Source organism: Balaenoptera acutorostrata, chromosome 12 (genome assembly GCF_949987535.1).
Source record: "Balaenoptera acutorostrata chromosome 12, mBalAcu1.1, whole genome shotgun sequence".
In the NCBI taxonomy this organism is placed as follows: domain Eukaryota; kingdom Metazoa; phylum Chordata; class Mammalia; order Artiodactyla; family Balaenopteridae; genus Balaenoptera; species Balaenoptera acutorostrata.
Window position 1 is genome coordinate 15,155,705 of NC_080075.1, and position 24,879 is coordinate 15,180,583.

Consider the following 24,879-nt stretch of genomic DNA (forward strand, 5'->3'; position numbering starts at 1 on the left):
CACCTCCCCATTTCTCCTACCCCCCCCCGGCCCCTGGTAACTACCACTCTACTCTTTGTTTCTATGAGTTAGGCTTTTATAGATTCCACATATAAGTGATGTTGCAGTTGCTCTTTTATTTCCTTGGTGGTGGGTGGGACAATCATTTATCTCCCTTCCTCACCCTTCCTCACCATACACACACAGTGATTCTTGTTTGAAAAAGGATTCCTGTCCCTGTTCTCTGTATGCCGGGTGTGCCCTGGACACTGTACAAACAACCAATGATTGTGATGTCTGGACGCATGGAAGGATCTGGTCTTCACGTCTGCCTCCTGTTAGGATCTTGCTGAGTTTGGGTTAGCTTTTCTGTGGGGATCTGGGTGCAGGCTGCTGACCAGTGCATTCATTTATTCATTGGTTCATTCGTTCAAGTATTTAAGTGCCTTTTACATGCTAGGCACTGTTTTAGGTTCTGAGGTTACAGCAGTGAACAACATTGACAGTCTAGGAATCTTATGTTTTAGTGGGGAGAGCAGACAGTAGGCAAATATGTACGAGTCGCAATGAGCGTATGAGGTAAAGTAAAGCAGGAAAGTGAATCACAGGGCTTAGGGTGAGAATGCAGTGCTACAGAGGGTGATCAAGGAGGCGACTTTTGAATAGAAACCAGGATAAAGATGGTGTGAGAGGGAGCCTTCTGGAAGAGGGGCAGAGGGAACCACCAGTGAAGACCCTGAAGTGGAAGTGGGGATGGCCTCCCCACCCCTTGAGGAACAGCAGGAGGCCTGCCAGGCTGAAGCAGAGAGAAGAGGAGAGTGAGGAGAGTGCGGGGAAGGGGCGAGGGCTCCAGATTTGACACTGCAACAGTCGATGTCAGTATCTTTCGTCACTTCAGTAAAACCTTGGAGAAATACCATCTGCAGTTGCCGGGCATGTTCTCATTTTGGAAAATGTTTACATACTGTGAGGGCTCAGTTAGTTGCCTTTAACAATTTTAAACATATAAAAAGCAGGCGACTGAATGATAGTCATCATGTATTCTCCGCATTGGAGCTATACCAGTTGATTAGAAGTAGATTAAAAAGCATCCCTCAGAATTATCTTGCAGTTGCTTGCATCTTGGTAGGTGGTCAAAATTGTAGAGTGTAGACTACACATTCGCAGAGCAACACTTTTATTTGCTTTCTCGGAAGACAGGTCCTCATAATTTTGTGCAGTTTGCAGGAGGATCTGAAAATCTTTAGGCTAAAATCTGTTGTAAATCACAGCTGTGAGAAGCTTGCTGGAGAGCAAGGTTTCCTAAAGGGCCATACCCACATAACTCGGGGGAACTTGCTTAAAATGCACATTTGGTGTCCTCACCTGGTCCTGCCAGGTGGGAAATTCTGGGGATGAGGTCTGGGAACCTGCATACATTACAGCAGCAAGTGGTTCTTGTGCATGGTCAGGTTGGAGAACCGCAGGCCGAGACGCATGGAGGCATTGATCAGTTAAATTGAACAAATATTAGAAGCTTTGGGGAGATGATTGAGCGTGATCTCAGCCATCAGTGCTCTCACCAGCACTTTTGTTGTGGTTTTGACATCATGGGTGAAATCTCACATTCCTAAAATAGAAATGAGACACTGCCTACCCAGCAGAAATAGGAAGGTCCCATATAGCAGAGGTTTGCACCCTTTGCTGGTGGGCGTGGACTGAGATGGTTAAGGTGATCTGCTTGAGTTGCATGGATCCAGGAGTGAAAGCTGTCCTTCCTCCCCCGTGCACACCTGTGAACCCGCCGCAGCAGGCTGGTGTGTGAATTGCAGGGCTGTGCCTGCCAGTTGGTTCCTGTTCCATTGTACACATGAGAACACGACCATGTATCTTGCTGAATCGGGATTTCGTGAGCTTATGCAACCCAAACCAAATCTAGAAAAAGATTGGATACTGAAGGTCAAGTAACATCAATTTTTAGCCCACAGTCTTTGATTTTCAGTTTTTGCATTGTTTAATTACCTGCAATACTTTAAAAAATACAGCAGTATTGAGATTTTAATATATATAGTGACTTTATCCCAATGAGTCAAGTCAGGGGCGATTTTGCCCTCCAGGGGATGTTTGGCAAGGTCAGAAGACATTTTTGGTTGTCACAACTGGGAGAGAGGGCGAGGACCAGAGATGCTTGCAGCATCTAGTGGGCAGAGGCCAGGGATGCTGTGAAACATCCCACAATGCACAAGACAGCCTCTTTGCCTCCTACAACGAAGAATTACCCAGCCCCAACTGTCAGTAGTGCCGAGGCAGAGAAACCCTGCAAGAGATCAACTCCATGCCTCTTCTCTGTGTTATATGTTAGGATTCTAAGTGAGTGTTCCTGTTTAAAACACAAAAAGAGTTCCACGGCTGAAACTGGTTTGAAATTAGCCACCTAGATTATATGAGGATGCCGGTCAGCTTGGGTGGACCCGGAGCACAGGTCACCAAGACTCTGTGAGCCCCAGGTAAGGCCCTGGCTGCTGTGCTCTTGAACTTTTCCAACTAGACCATCTTCCCCCCACCACTTCTCCTTCCTGTTGGCTGGGGGCAGAAGAAAGTTTAGTTTAGAACTTCACTCTGACCCAGGGCTTCCCAGTTTCTGGGCCCTAGCCCCGTGGCTTTTGTGATAGTACCTGTGGGTGGGCTTTGGGGGGGCCACACCGTGTCTGTGTCTGTGCTGGATGTCAGGCACCACACTTGTGAACAGCCTCCTTTCCTGCAGGCCTCCCCATGCCATTGGAGTTACGTTGTGTTGTCATTTCCCTGGACCTCGGGTTTCGAGAAAGCGGGGACTTAATCCATTTCATCTTGGCATTCCCACAGAGCATGTTGGAGGAACTGATGAAATTAGAAGTCACCCTTTTTTCTGTGTACAGTGGGGGCACACATATTACTTTTTTAGGTTAAAGCGATCCAAAATGCATTTTGTTTAGGAACTATTGTGCTCCTTTCTTAAATAGTTGAATTTCCGGAGTGTTATGGAACCCAGGCTTGGAACTGTCACAGCAGAGTCACAGATTTTACTTAAGGTTTCCTTTTCTGATTTCCAGCAGTACCTTCTGTGCTTCTTCTTCACCTCTCCAACCCCTAGAAGGCTCTGCCTTTTGTTCTTCCCCTTGGAGATCTAATCTCTTTAGAACAGCCTTAATTGTTCCTTTACCTAAATAGCCCCAGGCCCTTATCTCGGCTGGGGCTGGCCCTACTGCTGATTTAGAGATTCCCTCTCTCCTCCTTCCTTAATGGCAGAATCCTAATTTTGTGTGGAAGCAGCCTGCCCAGTTTGTGAAAAGTTCCTGGCCAACTTTGCGGCTGGGAGTAGCCACGTGATGCAGTTCTGGCTAAAAAGATAGAATTGGAAGCCCGTCAGCGATTTCCGGGGAAGTTTTTCCTCTCCTGATGGAGGTGCCTCCCCTTCCTCTCTAGCTCATCCCTCTTCTCCTTCCTGCTTGGAGTTTGGAGCAGAGGCTGGTGGGAGCCAGGGGCACGGACAGCTTTGCAGAGCCACTGCGCCTGTTCTGTAAGAAAAACACACGCCCGGAGAATTCCCTGGCGGTCTAGTGGTTAGGACTTCAAGCATCCACTGCAAGGGGTACAGGTTTGATCCCTGGTTGGGGTACTAAGATCCCGCATGCCTCGCGGCATGGCCAAAAAAAGAAGAAAAAAAAAAGACACCCCCAGTTAGCTGAAAGCCTTGGCTGGCGCCCAGGTTTCTGTTACGTGCGACCAAGTGCACCCCTGACTGATACTCCAGCTCAGATCCCTCCCCGGGGCTCCAAGCTGGCATTTATCAGCCTGATGGCCCACTGGCATTGGGGACTCCGCAAGGGCACACGTCCTCCTTGTGACCTCCCTGACACGAGTTCTCCTCCTGCCTGCCTGCTTGCCACATCTGACCTGCCTCAAGCCCTGTCTTTTCTGCAGCTGGAAGCCCCTCCTGCCCACCTGGCCACAGCATGGGGACCGGGGCACAGGGTCTGCTGCTGAGACCAGCCCCGTCTCTGGCTCTCCCCCTCCACCACGTCCCTGCTGCCTCCCCGGCGACTCTCCTCCACATCTCATGACCCCCCTGAATAAAATCTTCAAGGGCTTCTCGTGATCGTCCGTGACCTTCTGCCATCATCCATATGTTGACCCTGCTGACCTAATGACCTGTCTTAGGTCAGGTTCCCTAGAAGCAGAGCCTGGAACAGGAATTGTGGTCTCAGCTGCTCCCCCAGGGAGCTCTGGAGCCTGAATTGCTCTCCAGGGTAATCCCAGGCCTCTTGTCCCCCTGTCAGTCAATCGTTGGCTGGGGACAGAGGGCAGATCCTCAGAGAAGGGGGCAGCGGTGTGCTGTCAGCAGTCAACACTCACAGCCGAGATGTAGCACCAGCCCTGGGGTGTCCCAGGAGACCACAGTGTTGCCCTTAACTCCTGCCTGCGCCCACAGCCCAGGCCATACTCCCACAGCTGTACCTGGTCGCTCGCTCTCCAACCTCCCCAGGCCTCTGCTTTGCTCGTTCCGTTCCTTCTGCCCACAGGGTGGGTCTCCCCTCCTCACCCAGCCCCCTCTGCTCCTGCTGTAGCTGGGTGTGTTATCCTTGGCACTGGGAGGTGTTTAATCTCTGCGCGTGCCAAAGCCGTCTCCCCGTGAGGCAGGCTTTCTGTCTTGTCTCCTGTCCTCCTTTATCAAGTACAGTTCTTCATCTAAAACATAAAATCCAAGCATGATTTGAGTGACTGTCTTCTCCACTTTCCCGTGGATGGCGTGGGACTTGTACCAGTCGAGGTTCACAGGAGAGAAGTTAATCACTCTCGGACCTGCCGAGAAAGGCTGGCTGGAGGGATGGGCGTTCTGGGGCGTCCAGGCCGCATTTCCAGCTGCATCCTGGGCATCTTTGTCTAGTTATTTATCATCTCAAGTCCAGCACATCATCATCACTAAACTACAAAAATTGACTTCCAATCCTATTTCTTTCCGTAACCGGGACCCAGATTGATCTTTGCCTGCTGCTTTTTGGCGCTAGTCTTCATCATTTCTTGATCGATCTCTGTTCTCGTCCCATCCTCTTCCTCACCAGGATGGGCCGCAGGCTCCCTTTCCACCCGAGCGTCCAGCGTCCTGCCCCGCTGTCCCCTTACAGGCTAGGGTGAGGCTTCCTTCTCTCTTGCTGTGAAGTCCTTCTCAGGACACCTTCCACCTTGAAGAGCATGCTCTTTCGGCTGCCGTGTTAATATCTAAGCTGTACCTTCTCATCTTCCCAGATTGTCCACTCCAGCTGTGTCGGTTTATTTACTGCTTTGTCAGTTTCAGGTTTTTGTTTCTAATAATCTGTGCTTTGGCGTGCCTTTAGTATTAAGAAAATTAAAAACCAAGAAAACCTTCACATACAGGCATACCCACCTAATTCCAATACCTACCCTTCCTAAGTACCCCCAGGCGGAAGGGCGTGGACTTGGACATGGATAGATGTTGGTTGGAAATTTCAGCTCTCTACTTGTCTATGTGTGACCTTCGGCAGGTTAAATGCAGATAGCAATTCAAAAAAGTAGGTGTTTGGTTTTTTTTAATATTGATTGATTGATTGATTGATTGATTGATTTATGTGGCTGCATCAGGTCTTAGTTGCGGCACGTGGGATCTTTGTTGTGGCATGCGGGCTTCTCTATAGTTGTGGTGCGAGGGCTCCAGAGCGGGTGGGCTCAGTAGTTGCGGCGCGCAGGCTTAGTTGCCCCGTGGCATGTGGGATCTTAGTTTCCTGACCAGGGATCGAACCTGCATCCCCTGCATTGGAAGGTGGGTTCTTAACCACTGGACCACCAGGGAAGTCCCCGAAGAAGGTGTTTTTCAGATTTAATGATATCGTGTGTAGGCTTATTCCTCCCAATAAATATTAATGTCCTACCCTCTCTTGCACCAGTAATTGGCTGTACAGTTAATCTGACAGTTTGTCATGTACTGCTTTGCAGCGTCTGTTGTATTCTTATCTTGGATGGTTAATTCTTAATTTGAAAATGTTAGTACCAGTTCTACAAGTGGACTGAAGGCCTGGACCTTACCTTAGTATTTCTTCATTAGGGTCTTAATAAGAATGATTTCTTCATCAGGTATACAAGCATTTGAGAAGCACCTGTTACAGTTTTACATGTGAGTAGAAATATATCATTTTGAAAGCCAGGCCTTTTCTGCATAGAAAGGGTTAGTGGAGGCTCTTACTCTGGCAGTCTGAATGAAAGGAGGGACACATTTATGAGCCTTGGGACCCTGGCACTTAGAAGGAGGTGGTAGGGGACGAGCTGCCCGTGAAGGAAATGGAGAAGCAGAGCCAGGAGGGTGCCACGGGACAGATGGTGATGGCTTGCCAACGCACGTCCTTGGAGGAATGCCTGAAACCAGCATCACCTCTGAAATCCCATGAGAAACTTGAGCATTTATTCAGTAAATATGTATTAGTTGCCTATTGTGTGCCCCTTACCAACCTAGGCACTGGGAACTCAGTAGTGAGCAAAACAGAGACCCCTGCTTTCATGGAATCTACATTCTGGTGGGGAAGACAAGAGACAAATGTATATTAAAAGGACAAAAATTATGTGTAACACGTCTCATGATGATAAATGTTTTAATTGAACTTTAAATTGCAACCCGTCCTCCACCAAACAGCACATTAAAGACAAAAGAAATGAATGGACGCAGTGCAGATGGTGCAGAGGTGAGCATGACTAGAAAACACGTAAACCCCGGGTTCTCCGAGGGAGCATCTTAAGGCCACCCAGCCGTACGTCAGCTGCACGTGTGTGAAGATGACTCTGCTTGGCCCTCCTTTTGTCATGTTGAATCCAGATGGTCCCTTCTGGGCTTCCCTGGTGGCGCAGTGGTTGAGAATCTGCCTGCTAATGCAGGGGACACGGGTTCGAGCCCTGGTCTGGGAAGATCCCGCATGCCACGGAGCAGCTGGGCCCGTGAGCCACAACTACTGAGCCTGCGCGTCTGGAGCCTGTGCCCCGCAACGGGAGGGGCCGCGATAGTGAAAGGCCCGCGCACCGCGATGAAGAGCGGTCCCCGCACCGCGATGAAGAGTGGCCCCCGCTTGCCGTAACCAGAGAAAGCCCTCGCACGAACCGAAGACCCAACACAGCCAAAAATAAATAAATAAATAAATAAAGTAGCTATAAAATTAAAAAAAAAACAAAAAAACAGATGGTCCCTTCTAAATTGGAAGAAGACATTCCAACCCAAGTAGGAGGATTCAGTGACTTCATGGGAAATCAAATTCTCCTACCTTGAGTAGGTGCACCCTAGAACATGATTATAGGTATATATACATACTTTTTTTTTTTTTAAGTTCTTAATTACTTAACCTTTTGGGGTTTATTTATTTATTTATTTATTTATGGCTGTGTTGGGTCTTCATTTCTGTGCAAGGGCTTTCTCTAGTTGTGGCAAGTGGGGGCCACTCTTCATCGCAGTGCGCGGGCCTCTCATTATCGCGGCCTCTCTTGTTGCGGAGCACAGGCTCCAGACGCGCAGGCTCAGTAATTGTGGCTCACGGGCCCAGTTGCTCCGCGGCATGTGGGATCTTCCCAGACCAGGGCTCGAACCCGCGTCCCCTGCATTGGCAGGCAGATTCTCAACCACTGCGCCACCAGGGAAGCCCTATACATACATTTTTTCAAACCTGCTTTTTTCTTGCAGTATCTTTCTGTGCCAATAAATGTATGAACCGAATACTTTGAGTGCTTCTCAAACTTTAACGTTCCTATGAATCCTGTGATTCAGCAGATGGAGGGGGCAGTGCTGAGACTTTGCATGTCTAACCTGCTCCCAGCTGATGCTGAGGCTGTGGTCACAGATTCCACTTCGTGTAGCAAAGGCTTTAACAACTGCAGAGTATTCTAAGTGGTTTGCACCATAATTTACCAACAAATTTCCCTGTTGCTGGACATGTCAGATGTTTCAGTAGAGTTTACACTTTACTCTTTGCTCTTAGAATTGCTGTTAACATTCAGTTTTAGTTTTAATCTTAAATATCATTGGGAAAGTACACTTGGGTGGGGGGGGAAGTTTATCTTGTTTGATAACAGACCATAGGCGAGTCATGCACATTCCATTCAATGTGGGATGTTTCTTAAGGGCCTGCTGTGTGCCAAGCCCTATCCTAGGTGTTAGGGTTACAAAGATGAGCAAAGCCCCGGCCCTGCAGCTCAGTCCTCCAGGTGCTTGCAGAAAGGTAGAGGAGACCCAAAATGTACACAGAACGTTTCAGTTCATAACGGTAAACAGAGATGGGGAAGTGCCCAGGGACGGTTATGGTGTTGAAAATGATCTTCACAGAGAAGGAGAAGTGTTTAAGGATGAAAGGAGACACGTCACCAGGCAGATCGTTGGGGGAGGATTCCCACCAGGATTCCAGATTGAGCGTGCATCTGTACGAAGGCACGGAGGCAGCAATGTGGCATATCCAGGCTTCTAACAGTACTTCTTTGTGGCTAGAGTGTAACAGACAAGTTTGTCACCTGAAGTCATAGCACCTGAGATGAGCTGGGAGCCACTAAGCAGATACATATTTTAGAAAGATGGCTTTGAAGGGACAAAATTGAGACACGGGAGTCTGGGTAAGTGACCTCCACTAAGAGAATGTCCGTGGGCCCAGGAAGTTCAAGAAGGTATGATTGAGAGGCCCTGGGGATTGATTGGGCCTGGGGATGCCAGGGAGAAGTCTGGAGCCGACCTGCAGGTTTTGGCTTGGATGACTGAGTGGATGGTACAGCTACCAAATGATGTGAGAATAGATTCTGCTTTGTGATTTTGTTTGAGGTGAAGATAGCAGGCAGGTCATTAGCTAGACAGGTCTGAGCTGGGTGAGAGGCCTGCATAGGGAGATAGATTTGGGGTCTGATCCCTTGAGGAGGTGAGTAAAAGGCAAGTGGTGAACCTTGTCGTGAATATATGTGAGCGAGGAGGAAATGGTGCTGAGGGTGGGAACCGGGACCCTGGAGTCCTGCACCGTGTGTAAGGGAGTTTACCATTGCAGAGGTCGGGAGGGAAGCGTGGTTCTAAGGCACGCGGCATGGTGCGCAGACTGAGTGAAGGAGCGGCTGGGCCGTCACGGTGGGGAGGAGAGGCCGGTGAAAGAAGCTGGGCGTTTAGAAAGGGGTTGGGGAGAGAGAGACTGACAGGGACCTGACAGGGTGAGCGCAGGAGGGGTTTCGGGAGGATACTGCCTCTCCAGAGATCCCCAGGAAGGGACATGGATAGGACTGAAGACAGGCCCCTGATGGGGCTGGAGTGGAAACCTGTGGCCAGAAATGAGAGTGCCTAAAGGATGCAGATGTCTTAAAGCCCTGTCAGATAGTTGTATAAAATGCCTGTCACTTCCCTCTCTGTGTAACAATAGCAACAGCCAGCACTGAGGTAGTGCTTCTTATGTGCAACCACCATTCCCACATGAATCCTGGGAGGTAGGTAATATTGGACCCATTTTCCAGATGAGGAAACTGAGCTACAAGAGTTAGAGTCAGTTGCCCCAGACTTCTCAGGTGGCAGGTGGAGGAGCTGAGCCTAGGGGTCTCTCCTGAGGTCCTCTCCAGTGTGATAGAAAAAACAAAACAAAAACACAACTGTCTTTTTCTTTTCTTTTGTTTCTCTCTCTCTCTCTCTCTCTCTCTTTTTTTTTTTTGAGCGTTTGAATGATGCATGAGTGTGTTGTGTGGCAGTAGTGGTGAGAAGAGGAAGGAGTCCAGGACTGTAGACCCTCCTCTCACTTCCAGAGCCTCTTCCTGTTTGGTTCCACTTTCCTAAAAGTAGCAGGAGAGAGTTATCTGATGTCCCAGTCCGTATCCAGCAGGAAACCAGAAACCATAGAGATATGAAAGGCTGCCCCCTCCCTTTGCCTGCCAGTTTTCCACCCAGACGGCACACAATCACAGTTCCTCAGGAAGCCGGGTGGCACAAGAGAGAGCCTGGGAATGCAGTTTGCAGGCTTGCAGCCTGAGTGGCAGAGCAGATGAGAAAGAGGGGGCAGAGTAGAGCCCAGAGCCCACAGCGCCGTCCAGCACGCCAGCCGTGGGCAAGGGTGGGATCCCGGTTCCAATACCACCGTCTGCTTTGTTCTCGGGAGGTCCACGCGGGTGTGAAGTGTCGTTCTGGTCACAAAAACACGGGCATCATAGAAACTTCCTTTTTATAGATGCCCTGGTCATAGGCAGCCCCCTAGGACCCACCACTTGGCTGACTGTGCATCTAAGTAACCACGAAGTTGTGGTGATTGAAAACCTTCCAGGGTCTCAGTTGATCTCGCTTCTCCTTTAAGAATTCAGTAGGTTCTTCAGCAGAGGTTTACTGGTGAGGCCCTTGGCTCAGTTTTTTTGAAACTACTCAAATGGAGTGATGCACGTCTACGAAAATTCTTGTACTGTAGCGTTACACAGTTAAAATTGCAGTTGAGGGAGAGTGTTTACAGTAGCAAGAAATCGAATACTTGGATGTCAATTTGATAAAAGATGGTTTTTTTCCGAAGAAAATGGTGCAGCACTCATGGGGGAAATGAAGTGAATAATGAGATATAACTTCCTCCTGGCTTCAAGACTAAGTATAGTAAAGACATGATTTCTTGAATTAATATATAATAAATAATGTATATAATATACATTATTTCTTGAATTAATATGTAAATATCATAATGCAATAGGTGCCTATATTAGCTGGGATTTAATTAACAGTTGCTTCAACAACATGGAGGTTTATTTCTCCGTCATGTAGGCGTCCAGAGGCAGGCAGTCTAAGGTGGATTGGCAGCTCTGTCCTTGGGGTGGTCCAGGGGCCCGGGCCCCTTCTCTCTTGTTGCTCCTCCATCCCTTGGGTGACATGCTGGGTGGTCCAAAGTGGCTCATCAAGTGTCAGTATTTCAGCCAGCAGGAAGGGGGATAAAGGAGAAAAGGGCGTATGCCAAGGAAAGCACCCTGAAAGTTCTCCGGGTCACTTTTGCTTGTATCCCATTGACTAGAACTTAGTCACAAGGCTGTACTTAGCTCCAAGGGTGGCTGGGAAATGTAGTCTTTATTCTGGGAGGCCATGTGCCCAGCTAAAAATCCAGAGGAGAGAGGAAGGGGGAAACTGATATGAGGGGAGATGTTTTGATTTCTACTACAATACCCCTTGTAATATTGCTTAAAAATTGAAAATTTGAGAATAAAATTAATTCAAAAGAATAAGTAGGCAAGCATACCAGAGAACATACGTTTTTTTTTTTTTTAAAGGATTTTCTTATTTATTTATTTATTTATTTATTTTTGGCTGTGTTGGGTCTTCGGTTCGTGCGAGGGCTTTCTCCAGTTGCGGCAAGCGGGGGCCACTCTTCATCGCGGTGCGGGGACCGCTCTTCATCGCGGTGCGCGGGCCTTTCTCTATCGCGGCCCCTCCCGTCGCGGGGCACAGGCTCCAGACGCGCAGGCTCAGCAATTGTGGCTCACGGGCCCAGCTGCTCCGTGGCATGTGGGATCTTCCCAGACCAGGGCTCGAACCCGCGTCCCCTGCACCAGCAGGCAGACTCTCAACCACTGCGCCACCAGGGAAGCCCTTTACGTATTTTTTAAAGAAAATCTCTTTTAAAGTTGTCATTAAAAATTTTTTTAATTGCCATGTTTTCTTTTTCTTTTTTTCTTAGTGTAACCCTCTTCCTCTGTTTTTTCATGTACCACTTTCTTTTTAAACTTTTATTATAGAAGATTTCAAATAGTTTTGAGAATTGTATAGTGAGCCCCATGTACCCATTGCCCAGATTCGACAGCAGTTTAAAGCTCATCTTGTGTCAGCTATTCCCACAAACACTTATCCCCTTCCTGTTTTTTTTTGAAGCAGATTTCATTTCTCCTGTTTCATCTGTAAATAGTTCCGTAAGTATCTCTAATAGTTAACGACTCAACAAAAATTAAACTTTTACTTTTGGGATAGTTGTGGAGTCACAAGCAGTTGTAAGAAATAACACAGATTACTCACTTTCCCCCCAATGGTAGCATCTTGCAAAACCGTAGAATAGCACAACTGGGATATTGACAGGGGTACAGTCAAGATACAGAATATTTCCATCACCAGAAGGACCCCTCCTGTTGCCCTTCCATAGCCACTGCACCACCCCTTGTCTAACCCCTGACAGCTAATCTGTTTACATTTCTGTAATTTTGTCATTTCAAGAATATTATATAGGGAGCTTCCCTGGTGGCGCAGTGTTTGAGAATCTGCCTGCCAATGCAGGGGACACGGGTTCCAGCCCTGGTCTGGGAAGATCCCACATGCCGCGGAGCAACTGGGCCTGTGAGCCACAACTACTGAGCCTGCGCGTCTGGAGCCTGTGCTCCGCAACAAGAGAGGCCGCGACAGTGAGAGGCCTGTGCACCGTGATGAAGAGTGGCCCCCACTTGCTGCAACTGGAGAAAGTCCTCGCACAGAAACTAAGACCCAACACAGCCATAAATAAATAAATAAAATTAAAAAAAAAAAGAATATTATATAAATGGAATCCTGCAACGTGTAACCTTTTAGTATTGGCTCAGCATAATTGCCTCGAGATTCATCCAGTTGCGTGTATCAATCGGTCACTCCTTTTTTTGGCTGAGTAGTATTTCATGGTATGGCTATACCACATCAAAGCTCTTTAGGAAATTCCCTGGCGGTCCAGTGGTTAGGACTCGGCGCTTTCACTGCCAAGGGTCCAGGTTCAGTCCCTGGTCGGGGAACTAAGATCCCACAAGCTGCGCAGAGAGGCCAGGAAAAAAAAAAAAAAAAAAAAAAAAAAGCTCTTTAAAAGCATAATCTGCTGAACTCAACTTTCCTCTTTCCCTTCTCCTGCCCTCTCCTCTCTTCACAGCAATGCCAAGCGAGTACAACCGCGTGAAGCTGAAAAGCGATTGCTCGCGGCCCTCCCTGCAATGGTACACCCGTGCTCAGAACAAGATGAGAAGACCCAGCTTGTTGTTAAAAGACATCCTCAAGTAAGCACGAGCCCTCGGGCCTCAAGACACCTCTGATTCGGGTGAACTGGGTAGAACTGGGGGAAAAATTCAGTGAGAGCCCTGAAGATGGCTCTCATCCGCGGTCACACTTGGTCAGGGATCATTTAAAGGCACATTAGCGTCAAGGCTCAGAGCACAGGTGCCGTGGGCTCGTGCATCAGGCTGTGCTTGGTGGCAGCACAGCGCCAGCCAGGAGCCTGCAGCCCCCACAGCTCCCAGTGCACAGCCCGTCCAGCCGCTACCTAGTGCAAGAGGGCTATCCCCTTGGCCTTCGCTATTTCCAGTGAATCTAAAGACACAGTTAATGAAAGTCCCCGACAGGCATTTGAATGACATTGAATATCAAACACGAAAAAGCATGAGAGGGGTACCAGCCAGGTCACCCGTACATCCTAATAAGAGATAGAATTGTTTTTCTGTTTTTTTAATATTTTATTGTATTTATTTATTTATTCGGCAAGGCTTGTGGGATCTCAGTTCCCCGACCGGGGATTGAACCCAGGCCACTGCAGTGAAAGCGCCAAATCCTAACCACTAGACCGCCAGGGAACTCCCGAGATAGAATTGTTAAGGGAGGAACTTGTCAGTTTTACTTGGTACCAGCCAAACTAGGTGGCAAACTACCCTTTCTTTCATGCCGACGGGTAGAAATCCAACCCTGAAATCTAGCCTCCCATCTCACGTTACTAATTCGGGAGGTGTAGAAGAAGCAAGGTGGGAAAGGAAATGTATGTTAATGAACACTCAGATCATTTTCCACCTCCTTTTGTCATCAACCAGTGATTATGGAGCCGCCTATGCCTGGCACCAGGCTGGGTGCTGGCCACACGGGAGACAGACCTGGGCCCCGTGCTGCTGACAGTGTGGCTGAGGCGGACTCGCAGCCAGGAATTGCAGAACAACGGAATCAGCACTGTAGATTCTGGGCCTGCTTTTAACTTTTTCTTCCTTCCTTTTTGTTTTTCTTTTCTGGCCACGCTGCACGGCTTGCGGGATCATAGTTCCCCGACCAGGGATTGAACCCGTGCTGCCTGCATTTAAAGCTCGGAGTCCTAACCACTGGACCGCCAGGGAATTCCCCCTTTTTTTTCTTTTATAATCAAAATAAGGGAATTATTATTTTTTTAAAAATTTATTTTATTTACTTATTTTTGGCTGTGTTGGGTCTTCGTTGTGGTACACGGGCCTCTCATCGCGGCGGCCTCTCTTGTTGTGGAGCACGGGCTCCAGGCGCGTAGGCTTCAGCAGTTGTGGCACGCAGGCTCAGTAGTTGTGGCTCGTGGGCTCCAGAGCGCAGGCTCAGTAGTTGAGGTGCACGGGCCTAGCCGCTCCACGGCACATGGGATCCTCCCGGACCAGGGCCCAAACCCGTGTCCCCTGCATTGGCAGGCGGACTCCCAACCCCTGGGCCACCAGGGAAGGGAAATAAGGGAATTATTAATGCACTGAGTATAATACCTTTTCTGGGACTGGAGAAAAAAATAGGTCACACTGCATTCACAAGATTCAAAAGATATTAAAGGTACTCAGTAAAACATCTCCTCATCCCTGCTCCCCACATTTCCTCTTTCCACTTAAAGATGACCAACATTAGCAGTCTTCTGTATGTAAGAAGTACTGTGTGTGTGTATTCCCCTCCCCCGACCCTCTCTTTTTTATGCAAGTGGTTGCATCCCATTCACTTAGCATTGTATTTGATCCCAGGGAAGAATCAAGATGCTTGTCCAGGTTTTCATGGTAGAGTCTATTGAAATGAGAATCAAGAAGTCTTGAAAACACTTCCTAGCAATACTTTCTTGCAACGTAATCCTCAAATATTAAGAACTATTTAGCATCTATTGTGTATGGTATACTATGCAAAATGCTATATATATATTTTTTAATTTATTTATGGCTTGTTGGGTCTTCGTTGCTGCGTGCAGGTTTTCTCTAGTTGCGGCGAGCGGGGGCTACTCTTTGTTAAGGTGCATGGGCTTCTCATTGCAGTGGCTTCCCTTATTGCAGAGCACGGGCTCTAGGCACATGGGCTTCAGTAATTGTGGCACACAGGGTCAGTAGTTGTGGCTCAGGGGCTTAGTTGCTCTGCGGCATGTGGGATCTTCCCGGACCAGGGCTTGAACCCGTGTCCCCTGCTTTGGCAGGTGGATTCTTAACCACTGTGCCACCAGGGAAGCCCTAGATGCTATAGTTTTTAAACTGCCCTTTTCTTTAGAGTATATTTTCCCCTTAAGGTTATTCCTTAACTTCGTTTATTCAATAACGTAACTTATTTAAAGTACTGGTTCATAAACTTGATTTAAACTTTTTTTTAACCTTTATTTTGCCAGTATCACTTGGGGAGCTTATTAAAAATGAGATTTCTAGAAGCAGGACTAGACTCAGTTCTTTTCTCCTAGTGTGTGTGTGTGCGTGCACGCATGTGTTTTAAACTGTAGAATAGTTTGAATTTATCAGATCTTTAAAAATAGTTTTCATAGGTGGTATTAAAGGTGACTGGTGGTACTGTCTTAGTCAGCCTCATTTCGGAGTAGAATTGTTTTGAAGAATAATAAGTAGATTGTTTATTTTGTTTTCCTTTTTTTTTTTAAGAACTCACTGTATTTTCTCCTAATTATTTTTATTGTGGTAAAATAACGTAACATAGAATTTACCATCCTAACCATTTCTAAGTGTACAAGTTCAGTGGTATTAAGTACATTCACATTGGTGTGCAACCGTCACACCATCCACCTCCAGAACTCTTGTCACCTTGAAAAGCTTGATCCTTTATACCCATTAACACTAAGCCCAGCCCCCCTTCCTCTGGCCCCTGGCAACCACCATTCTACTTTCTGTCCTGATTTTGACTACTCTACGTACCTCAAATAAGCGGAATCTTACAGTATTTGAAGGACTATTTTATTTTATTATTTTTTAAAATATTTTATTTATTTATTTATTTGGTTGCACCGGGTCTTCGTTGCGGCAGGCGGGCTCCTTAGTTGTGGCTCACGGGCTCCTCAGTTGTGGCACGTGGGCCCCTTAGTTGTAGAGTGAACTCTTAATGCAGCATACATGTGAGATCTAGTTCCCTGACCAGGGATCGAACCTGGGCCCCCTGCATTGGGAGCGCAGAATCTTAACCACTGTGCCACCAGGGAAGTCCCAGGACTGACTTTTTTTTTTTTTTTTTTTAATTGAGGCAAGGAATACGACTTTATTCCGAAAGCCAGGCATCTGAGAAGATGGCAGACTAAAGTCTCAAAATAACCATTTTCAGGACTGACTATTTTAAAGTGGCAAAAAATTGAAGCTGAGATTCTATAGTTCAAAATTTATTACTTAGTTTTTTTTTTAAGTCCAGTAATCTATATTGTGATTTGGATTTTTTTGTGGTACCTTTGCAGAAAAAAGTTTTTTCTATATTTGCTTGTAACAAAGACAGTCATAAATGACTAATTTCTCTTGTTAGAAAAATAAGAAATGCTGCCTTAAGAGAGCATCTTAAAGACTGTACTTTTATGCTGTGTGGCAGGCAGACTATTTGGGTTAGGTTTTCAGTTATTTCACATGATCTCTCTTGATTATCACATGACGACATCATTATACGTAATTGATTTTTTTTTCTAGGTGTACATTGCTTGTGTTTGGAGTGTGGATCCTTTATATCCTCAAGTTAAATTATACTACTGAAGAATGTGACACGAAGAAAATGCATTATGTGGACCCCAACCGCATAAAGGTTAGATATTCCATCAGTGTGGTTTCAATTAGAATATTTCCAAGCGTAAGCTTAAATAGTAATATTGTCTCTCAAGTGTTATAAATAAATGTTCATGAAAGTTATAAACAGAAGGGAAAACACTTAACCTTAGCACTTCAAAACACCCACCTAACACTCACTGTTCTTCCCCCATTTACTGAAGTCGTGGGGTGAGGTGAGTTCCATTTGACCCTGTAGGGCACCCGTCATGGAATTAATACACCATGACGCTGCCAGCGTACATGTTCTTAAAGCAGATCAGGAAGAAATTCTTTTAGTATCATTTGTCATTTCTGTGTTTTATTTTTCGTTTTAATGATTGCACATTGTATTTCAAGATTTTTCCTTCAATGTGTATTTATTTTTTTAATCAATTGACATATTAAATGCTGATTTCACTGTTTGAGTTATAAATTATCTGATACTGTTCAACCTTGGACCAAAGACAGATGATTTTCAATAAAGTAGCATGGTAATAATGATAACCGACATGTATGGGTGCTTTACATGTATTATCTCATTTAGTGATCATCATGACTGAGAGATATCCCAGGGTTCTCTGCATCTTACAGATGACGGCCTGGGAGGTTAAGTTGCTGGCCCAAGTTCACACCTAGTTTAGTTAACTAGTTTAGTTAATCTAGTTTAGTATATACTGTGTAGCTGTTCTGAGAATGCTTTAGCAATAGAAACTCATTTAACCCTCATAACAGTCCTGGGGATACGGCTAGTGTTATTACCCCCACCTCATAGCTGAGGATAGGGAGGAACCTTAAGTAACCTGTCTGAGGTTACCTCAGCAAGTAAGTGGTGGTGTGAAGGCTTGGACCCAGCAGTGTGGTTTCAGAGTCCAGTCCCCTGATGAATCTGCTTGCTGCTGGGGTAGGGAGCGTCCACAGAGAGGAAGCCAGAAGTTATAGGTAGCATGATGCAGAGGAGAGAGCTTAAACTTCTGACCCGGATTCAAATCTAAATGCCACTTCGTAACAATGAGACCTGAGGCAAGTGACTGAATCGTTTGGAGTCCCAGTTTCCTCAGCTGTAGATAACAACGTCTGTGCAATGGGGTGGTCATCAAAGTCCAGTAAGATAGTATGCACAAAGCTCCTTTTCTAGTCCTGATTTTTATTCTCGTGTTTCTATTCTGTATATGCTTTGAAGTACCTCACATTTTTCTTAGTACAGACAGGTATAAACATGTAAATGAAAAGAGTGTATTGTAGTTAACAAATGCACAGCTTGGCCTGTGCAGAACCCTTGTGTCTCAGGGGTCTTGCTGAGCACGGGGCCTTCCTCCCCTGCTGTTTCTGTCCCTCAGATGTTGGCCGACTCAGTTCATCTCGGCAGCATTAGCCCCTCTGCTCTGCTGGAGCAGGATGTGGTCCCGCATCATCCGCTCGGCCTTTCCCTCCTGAACAGCTGCCCTTGCAGACATTCCCAAATCCCTTTCAATTCCAAGGCCTTCCACAGCTCGCTTGGATAAACTTTGCAGACATCCTGTCTCTGTTTTTTGTCTCCTGGAAAAACCCTGAAATGCTGACACTTGATACTGTGATATACGATTACTGGTATCTGTGAACTCGTCCCTTTGCTACACTTCTCCACATTCTCTGTGCGTCCCCTCTGTCCTGTCCATTTCATTCATCAGGCCGTTGACCTTCTGACCAACAACAGAGATCATTGCTCTCGAGTCTGGGTTAATTGAGGAGAGATGTGAGCTCTCCGTTCAAGAGTTAGAGCACTGTGTGTACTTGTGAGATGGATGAAGAAGATGTGGTTTGGTAACACCTTGGGTGAAGTCAACTTAGTGGTTTTCGTGCCTGGCCAGCGCTGTCTGCGTCAGCTGTGCTGTGGCTGTTTTCTTTTTAGCTACATTAATAGGCCACTGGTGGTCTGCTCGAACCTGCCGTGTTCAGACGAGTGCTGTGGTCATTATGGCTCTTTAAGTTTCCCCTAAGGAATTCTAGTGACTTAAAAAATTTTTTTGGCCACACCTCGTGGCTTGCGGGATCTTAGTTCCTCAACTAGGGATTGAACCCGGGCCCCAGCAGTGAAAGCGCCAAACCCTAACCACTGGATCGCCAGGGAATTCCCTAGTGATTTCTGAGAAGGACCAGAGAAGAGATTCTAGACCTTGTCCCTGAGGAACCTTTGAAGGGATGGGAACATTTGCGTAGAGAAGACCAGTGCAGGACACATGGCAGCTGCTGCCAACAAGCCAGAGGGAGAGTCCCTGGCCCAGGGGAGAGTCAGCCTGCCCGGGTGGCCTCACTGGAAGAACTTTGGATCAAGGGTGACAGCCAAGCTGAAAGGAGAAGGGTTTGATGGTCCACGACATCCAAAGATGGAGAAAATGAGCTGCCTTTGTGGCGAATCTCTGTAGGTCTTTGACCAAAGCCAGGATGGATAACTATTTTAGGGTAGAACTCAGGCATCAGACAGTTGGTGGCTCAAGGGCCTTCTGAACCCTTCCGTGGTTCAGAAGGGTGGAATTCCGTGGTTCACTGCAATTGTCTAGTACCTGGCTGGAAAGCGTAGGCTGGTTTCGTAACCTGGGTTTTTCCTGTTCTGAATGCAGGCACGTGACACCACTAGTCCCCACTCAGTGACGTTCAAACTGAACCTCAGTGGTCTTTGAAGCTCCTCTGAAACTTAACCAGATTCCATCTGGTATTACGAATGTTTGTGTAAGCATTTCACTGTCCCATCTAAAGTATGTTATTTGAGAAGCGGGGCTGTGCTTATAAAAATATATAGTTTCTAGGATTCTGGAAAAAGGAATAATGATCCAGGGTTGCCCTTGAAATCCTCTGTTCTCACCATTGCCCCAGTTCAGTGTCTCCTTACCCGCCTTTCTGCATTCAGGCATGCTAATTATGGCAGAAGTAGTATTTCTAATAACTGAATCTGACATGTTGCTTCCTTGCTTCAAACTCTTTGGTTTCTCTCCTTTACCTTCAGGAGATTATCTGCACTCTTTAGTCTGGCCTGTAGGGGTCTTCATGACTTGGTTCCTGCCAATCTCTTCAGGCCCCCTTTGTCACCGCTACCATCGCAGCCCTGCTTGTATCAGGCACACGAACCCCCTCACAGGTCCTTGGTGAGCTTCCTTCTTCCTCGTTATGGTTTTGATCTGATAACTAATGACGTTGACCATCTTTTCATGTACTCATTGGCCATTTGTAGGTCTTCTAAGGAGAAATGTCTATTTAAATTCTTTGCCCAATTTTTAATTGGCTTGTCTTTTTATTATTGAGTTGTTTAAGTGTTCTCTGTATATTCTGGATACCAGTTCCTTATCAGATATATGATTTGCAACTATTTTTTTCCCATTCTGTGGGTGGTCTTTTTACTTTTTTTGATGGTATCATTTTTAGCACACAAGTTTCTAATTTTGATGAAGTCCAGTTTATCTACTTTTCATTTTGTTCCTTGTGCTTTAGATGTCATATCTAAGAAACCATTGCCTAATGTTTTCTTCTAAAAGTTTTCTAGTTGTAGCTCTTAAATGTAGGCCTTTGATCCATTTTTGAGCTACTTTTTATATATGGTGTGAAGTCAGGGTCCAGCTTCATTCTTTTGCTTGTGGCTTTCCAGTTGTCCCAGCATCTTTGTTGAAGACTTTTCTCTGTGTTTGCTGTGTTGTTGTTTTTTTAAAATTTATTTTATTGAAGTAGAGTTGATTTACAATGTTGTGTTAATTTCTGCTGTATGGCAAAGTGATTCAGTTTTATATATTTTGTATACACACACACACACCCATATATTCTTTTTCATATTTTCCATTATGGTTTATCACAGGATATTGAATATAGTTCCCTGTGCTTTACAGTAGGACGTTGTTGTTGTTTATCCATTCTCTCTGTAATAGTTTGTATTTGCTGCATTCTTTCTTCTCTGCCTGGAGCCCTTCCTTTGCCTCTCTATTATTCATCTTTTACATCAAATCTCAGCTCAGGGGTTACTTTTTCTAAGATCCTTCTCCGATCATCCTTCTCTCTTGTCTTCTAGGAGCCCCCTCATACCTTAATCCTGACAGATACCACTGTGGTACTTTAACTGTTTTGTCTTCCCCACTTATCCTCCAGACAATTCCTTGGGAGATAGGAATTGTAGGATAACATTTTACATTAACGAATACGTACTTATATGTATTGAACTCCAGAGGGAGGAGAGGTATTACTCAAACCTCAGCACGGTGTCTCATCTTTGAACTCCAGATTGTACAGAAACTCCACAGTTAAATTTTAACAGGCAATTCTTTGAGGACTCTCAGTTATGTACATTAAGTTTAATATCCCTTTGAGGAATAGGGCAGATACCTCCTATTCAGCTCTTCATATCCCCCAGTAAACAGACTCTCCATTCTCTTTCCCCCTAAACCATGGCATGTGAGTGCCCCCCCCCCTTTAGGCTGGTGGGATCAGTTTTAAACCTAAGTTCACTGCTGGGCCAGTAACAGCCTCTCATGGGTGCTAGTGCCCTGTCCCAACTGGCTCCAGTAAGGATTCCTGACTTGTCCCTGATGGGGGGATGGAAGGACCTGATGAGTGGGATCAGCCTCCCAAGCCCCACTGCCTGCATGGAGAAGGGGTGACGGCTGCCTGAACGAAGGACGCTACGGTTCCCGAAGAGGAAGGAGCAGGAAATGGAGACCCAGGAGGTAGCCCACAGTGACTGCCACATCAACCCATTTCTGAAAGACTTCTAAAAGATCATTATTTTTTCCAATTAGAAAGTCCCCCGTAATGGTGCAGAAAAAAGGAGGAATGGGGGCACGGTTAAGTCAAACAGGTTTGTGCAAGTTTCCGTTCAGAAATTAATAAAGTAGAAAGTGAAAGCCTGCTCTAACCGTGATGGAATGAGGGGTGTCTTTTATTCTATTACTTGAGACTTTTTTTTTTAAATGTAGCTTTTTAGCACTATTGACTCTGTCAAATTGCCCTACTTTTCACAATGGTCGTGACAGCGCGTGCAGACAGCACGTGTCTCAGTGGGCTTTGCAAAGTAGAGGAACACCAAGAGTAGATACTGCTGAGGATTCGGGGTGGGGAGTAGCAGGATATGAGACTGAAAATGAGACAGGACCAGAGCGTGAGAGGCCTTGAATGCCACACTGAGCGGTTCCTAACTTTGATATCTGGTCACGCATCCCTATACAAGAAGAGAAATCCTCTCTCAAGTCCCCAGAATAGAGGAAATAGCCGGGAAGCCGGCTGGTATGAAGGGCTGGGAGATGGTGTTCAGTATGAGCTCTCTGCAAAGAAAACCCTGTCTCCAGGCTTTGGTGGAGACTGATCCTTACTACCAAGAGAGTTTGGACGAATCTGAATGATTGTGGCTGTGTATTAGCAGAGGAGGGTCTCAGAGTCGTGAGAGTGGGGCCCTGTGAGCTTTGTTGATGACGTTCAACAACTTGCAAGGTCAACAACCCTGTTGGACTCTGAACATCTGGTTGCATTCTGCCTGTATGTATACAGCGGAAGTGTGGCCATGTTTGCTGTGGGTTTTCTATTTTCTATTTAAAGATGTCCCTGAACGTGCCATTTGTGAAAAAAGACGAACAGTGGTCTCTGCAGGGATGCTTGGACAGTTTGAGTGTGGTGCAGATGTGAAACTGCACTTAAAAGATGTGTGAAGAGAGACAAGAGCACATTCACATCAATTTAGGTTCAGACCTCGCAGTAGCACCAGTTTGAACTTGGCCTTCCCTCAGGAACTAAAGTCCACACATCACCCTGGGGACTGCCTCCTGGGCCGTGTGGTTCATCATGGCCAAGTTTACGTCTTCACCGTGACTCCATAGACCTACAGTCATGTATCCAAAGTAAGCAGAGTAGGACTTACCTGGCGGCCCAGTGGTTAAGACTCCGCGTTCCCAATGCAGGGGGCACGGGTTCGATCCTAGGTCGGGGAACTAAGATCCTGCAAGCAGGGCAGTGTGGCCAAAAAAAAAAAAAGTAAACAGAGTAACCCTGGGCTGAGTTAAATCAGTCCAGACACTCACACTTCCAGATCGATCCCTTTCTCTCCTGGGTGCCACTCTTGCTTTTCCCAGACCATCCTTTAGTGGTCTCATAGAGGTGAGGAAACTGAAGCCTTGAAAAGCCTTAAAGTTCATGCTTTAACCAAGTTTACACTACTGGTAAAGAGATCTGAAACTGGGTCTAGATCCAGATCACCTGATTGTTTTCTTCTTAACCGTGTATTGTGATAAAACATACATACCATAAGACTTTCACCTTTTAAGCATCCAGTTGGAGGAGTGTTAGTAAATTTATAGTGACACCACCATCACCACAATCCTGTTTAGAACATTTCATCACACAAGTTAATTCCCGCTCACCCCTTCTGTGGTCAATTGCCACCCTCAACTACCAGCCTGAGGCAACCATTGACCGGTTGAGATTTTACTGTGCTATTCTCTCTGTGACTTGTTTATTCAGATTTTTCCGCTTTTAACCACGTAAAAGTGATAGACAGCTAACTCATGGAAGTTAAACCAGAGTTTACAAACGTGGAAATGAAAGCGTCATTGCATAACTCATACCCTCGGTTCATGTGGTCTGTGGCGGAGTTGGGCTCCTACCCAGGTCCAGTCAGCTCCAGGCCCCAAACTCTCCTTCATCCCAAATGCTGTGCCCTGTCCTGGGTTTAAATCAATAAATAAAAGAAAACATTGCCTTTTACTAAGAATTATGCCACTTACCTATATTTCTGAGAAGGATTGTCCTAAAAATTATGGGGTAGAAATGAAAATGGAGATGTTTACTGAGGAAAATTCACTTTTTAATATCCTTCAGGGAATTCTCACATTGTGGTTTTCCAGGGTACATCGCCACATCAGTGACAACTGAAACTGCCTGATGTCTGTTTATTCTCAATTGTGGGCAGCCAGCAAGCTCAGCCTTGAAGCCTTTCAAAAAATGAAGCTCTTGTGTCCATGCCTCGATTTGGGAGAAGAGGGGGTTCCTGTGTCTTTGAGGAAGTCACCAGTCCTCTGGTTCCCAGTGGTCCTCCCCCGGGATGGATGCCATCCGGACCCCACTGCGTCCTTCCTCGCCAGCCTGCTCTGGCTCCCAGGTTTGACATTGTCTGCAGTGGAGAAGAGGAAGGTCGAGATGCTTGCGGTCTTGACTGCAGCTCCACGAGGCGAGCTTTCCCCCCCGAGGCATTTTTCTTCTGAGCTTTGAAACCTGGAAGAGGAAGGAGGGAGGCTGAGACACTTCTGGGGCGTGTTACATGTTTAAACAAGTTGAAACAAGAGAAGAAAAGGAATTGGCTGTGGCTTTGGCCATTTCCAGTGGCATTCAGAACATTGTCACTGGGATTGATTTATTGCACCTGCTGAGGGACGGGAGGGGTCACCATCAAAAGATGCTCTGCTCGCAGTCTAGAAAATTAAGTTTGAAGCCTGAGATGGAACTCTTTGCCAGAATGGAAATGGAATGAAATTTCACTCCTTCCAAATGAAACTAGAAAATTTGGTGCCCAAGAGTCGTGCTCCAGTGTCCGGCTCCATCACCTCACCTCTCTTTCCAGTCCTGAGTCAGTCACTAAGCTTCCGTCTCTTGGCACTTCTCGGATGTTCATTTCTATCCCAGAAGATTTGTAAAACAAGATGCTTGGGATGTCCTTCCATAGTGAAGAATTAGACCTTTTGTTCTCTAAAAACTTGTTCACAACCCTCAGGCCCGGGGTGTAGAGACAAGTATGGATAGTACATGTGGCTCCTCTGCTTGCCCTGCCCCCCAGTTGGGCATTAAGTGCCTGTAGGTGCAGAGTGTCACCAACCTGGAGGCCTGGTCAGGGCGAGCCCTCCACGCGGGGGCTGTTCTGGGTTACGACCGACTCCTTGCTTAGCTTTCCCTCCGATTCCTCGCGGAGATGCTAATTCGCGAGGTATCAGTGGTGTATCAGTTTGTCACCTGCTCTCTGTGGGCAGAGGCTGGGATTGTAGGGGTTTGGGAGGTGATCAGGCGACGTGAGCCTGCCAGCTCAGCCCTCTTCCTGGGTGTGCCACCTGGAACCCTCAAAGCGAAGATACTCAGGACCATCTTGCGAGGTGTCCTAGGTGTCGTGCCGGTGACCTCAGACAGTGACCTTACGTCGTGTCTGCAGCATCTTCTGAGGCTCAAAGAAAATCCATT

General features: G+C 46.6%; 1 protein-coding gene across 3 annotated transcripts in view; it reads left to right on the forward strand.

Moving 5' to 3' along the window:
• The window catches only part of ST3GAL5 (ST3 beta-galactoside alpha-2,3-sialyltransferase 5), a 53,108-nt gene that overhangs the window by 11,812 nt on the left and 16,417 nt on the right, over positions 1-24,879 (forward strand). For 2 of the 3 annotated variants that reach the window (XM_057558395.1, XM_057558396.1), the window contains exons 2-3: positions 12,843-12,966; positions 16,597-16,708. In XM_057558395.1, the coding sequence (XP_057414378.1) occupies positions 12,843-12,966; positions 16,597-16,708 (236 nt within the window). Of the gene's footprint in view, positions 1-7,180; positions 7,293-12,842; positions 12,967-16,596; positions 16,709-24,879 lie in introns of those variants that run through there. The other variant, XM_028164785.2, reaches the window with a different exon arrangement.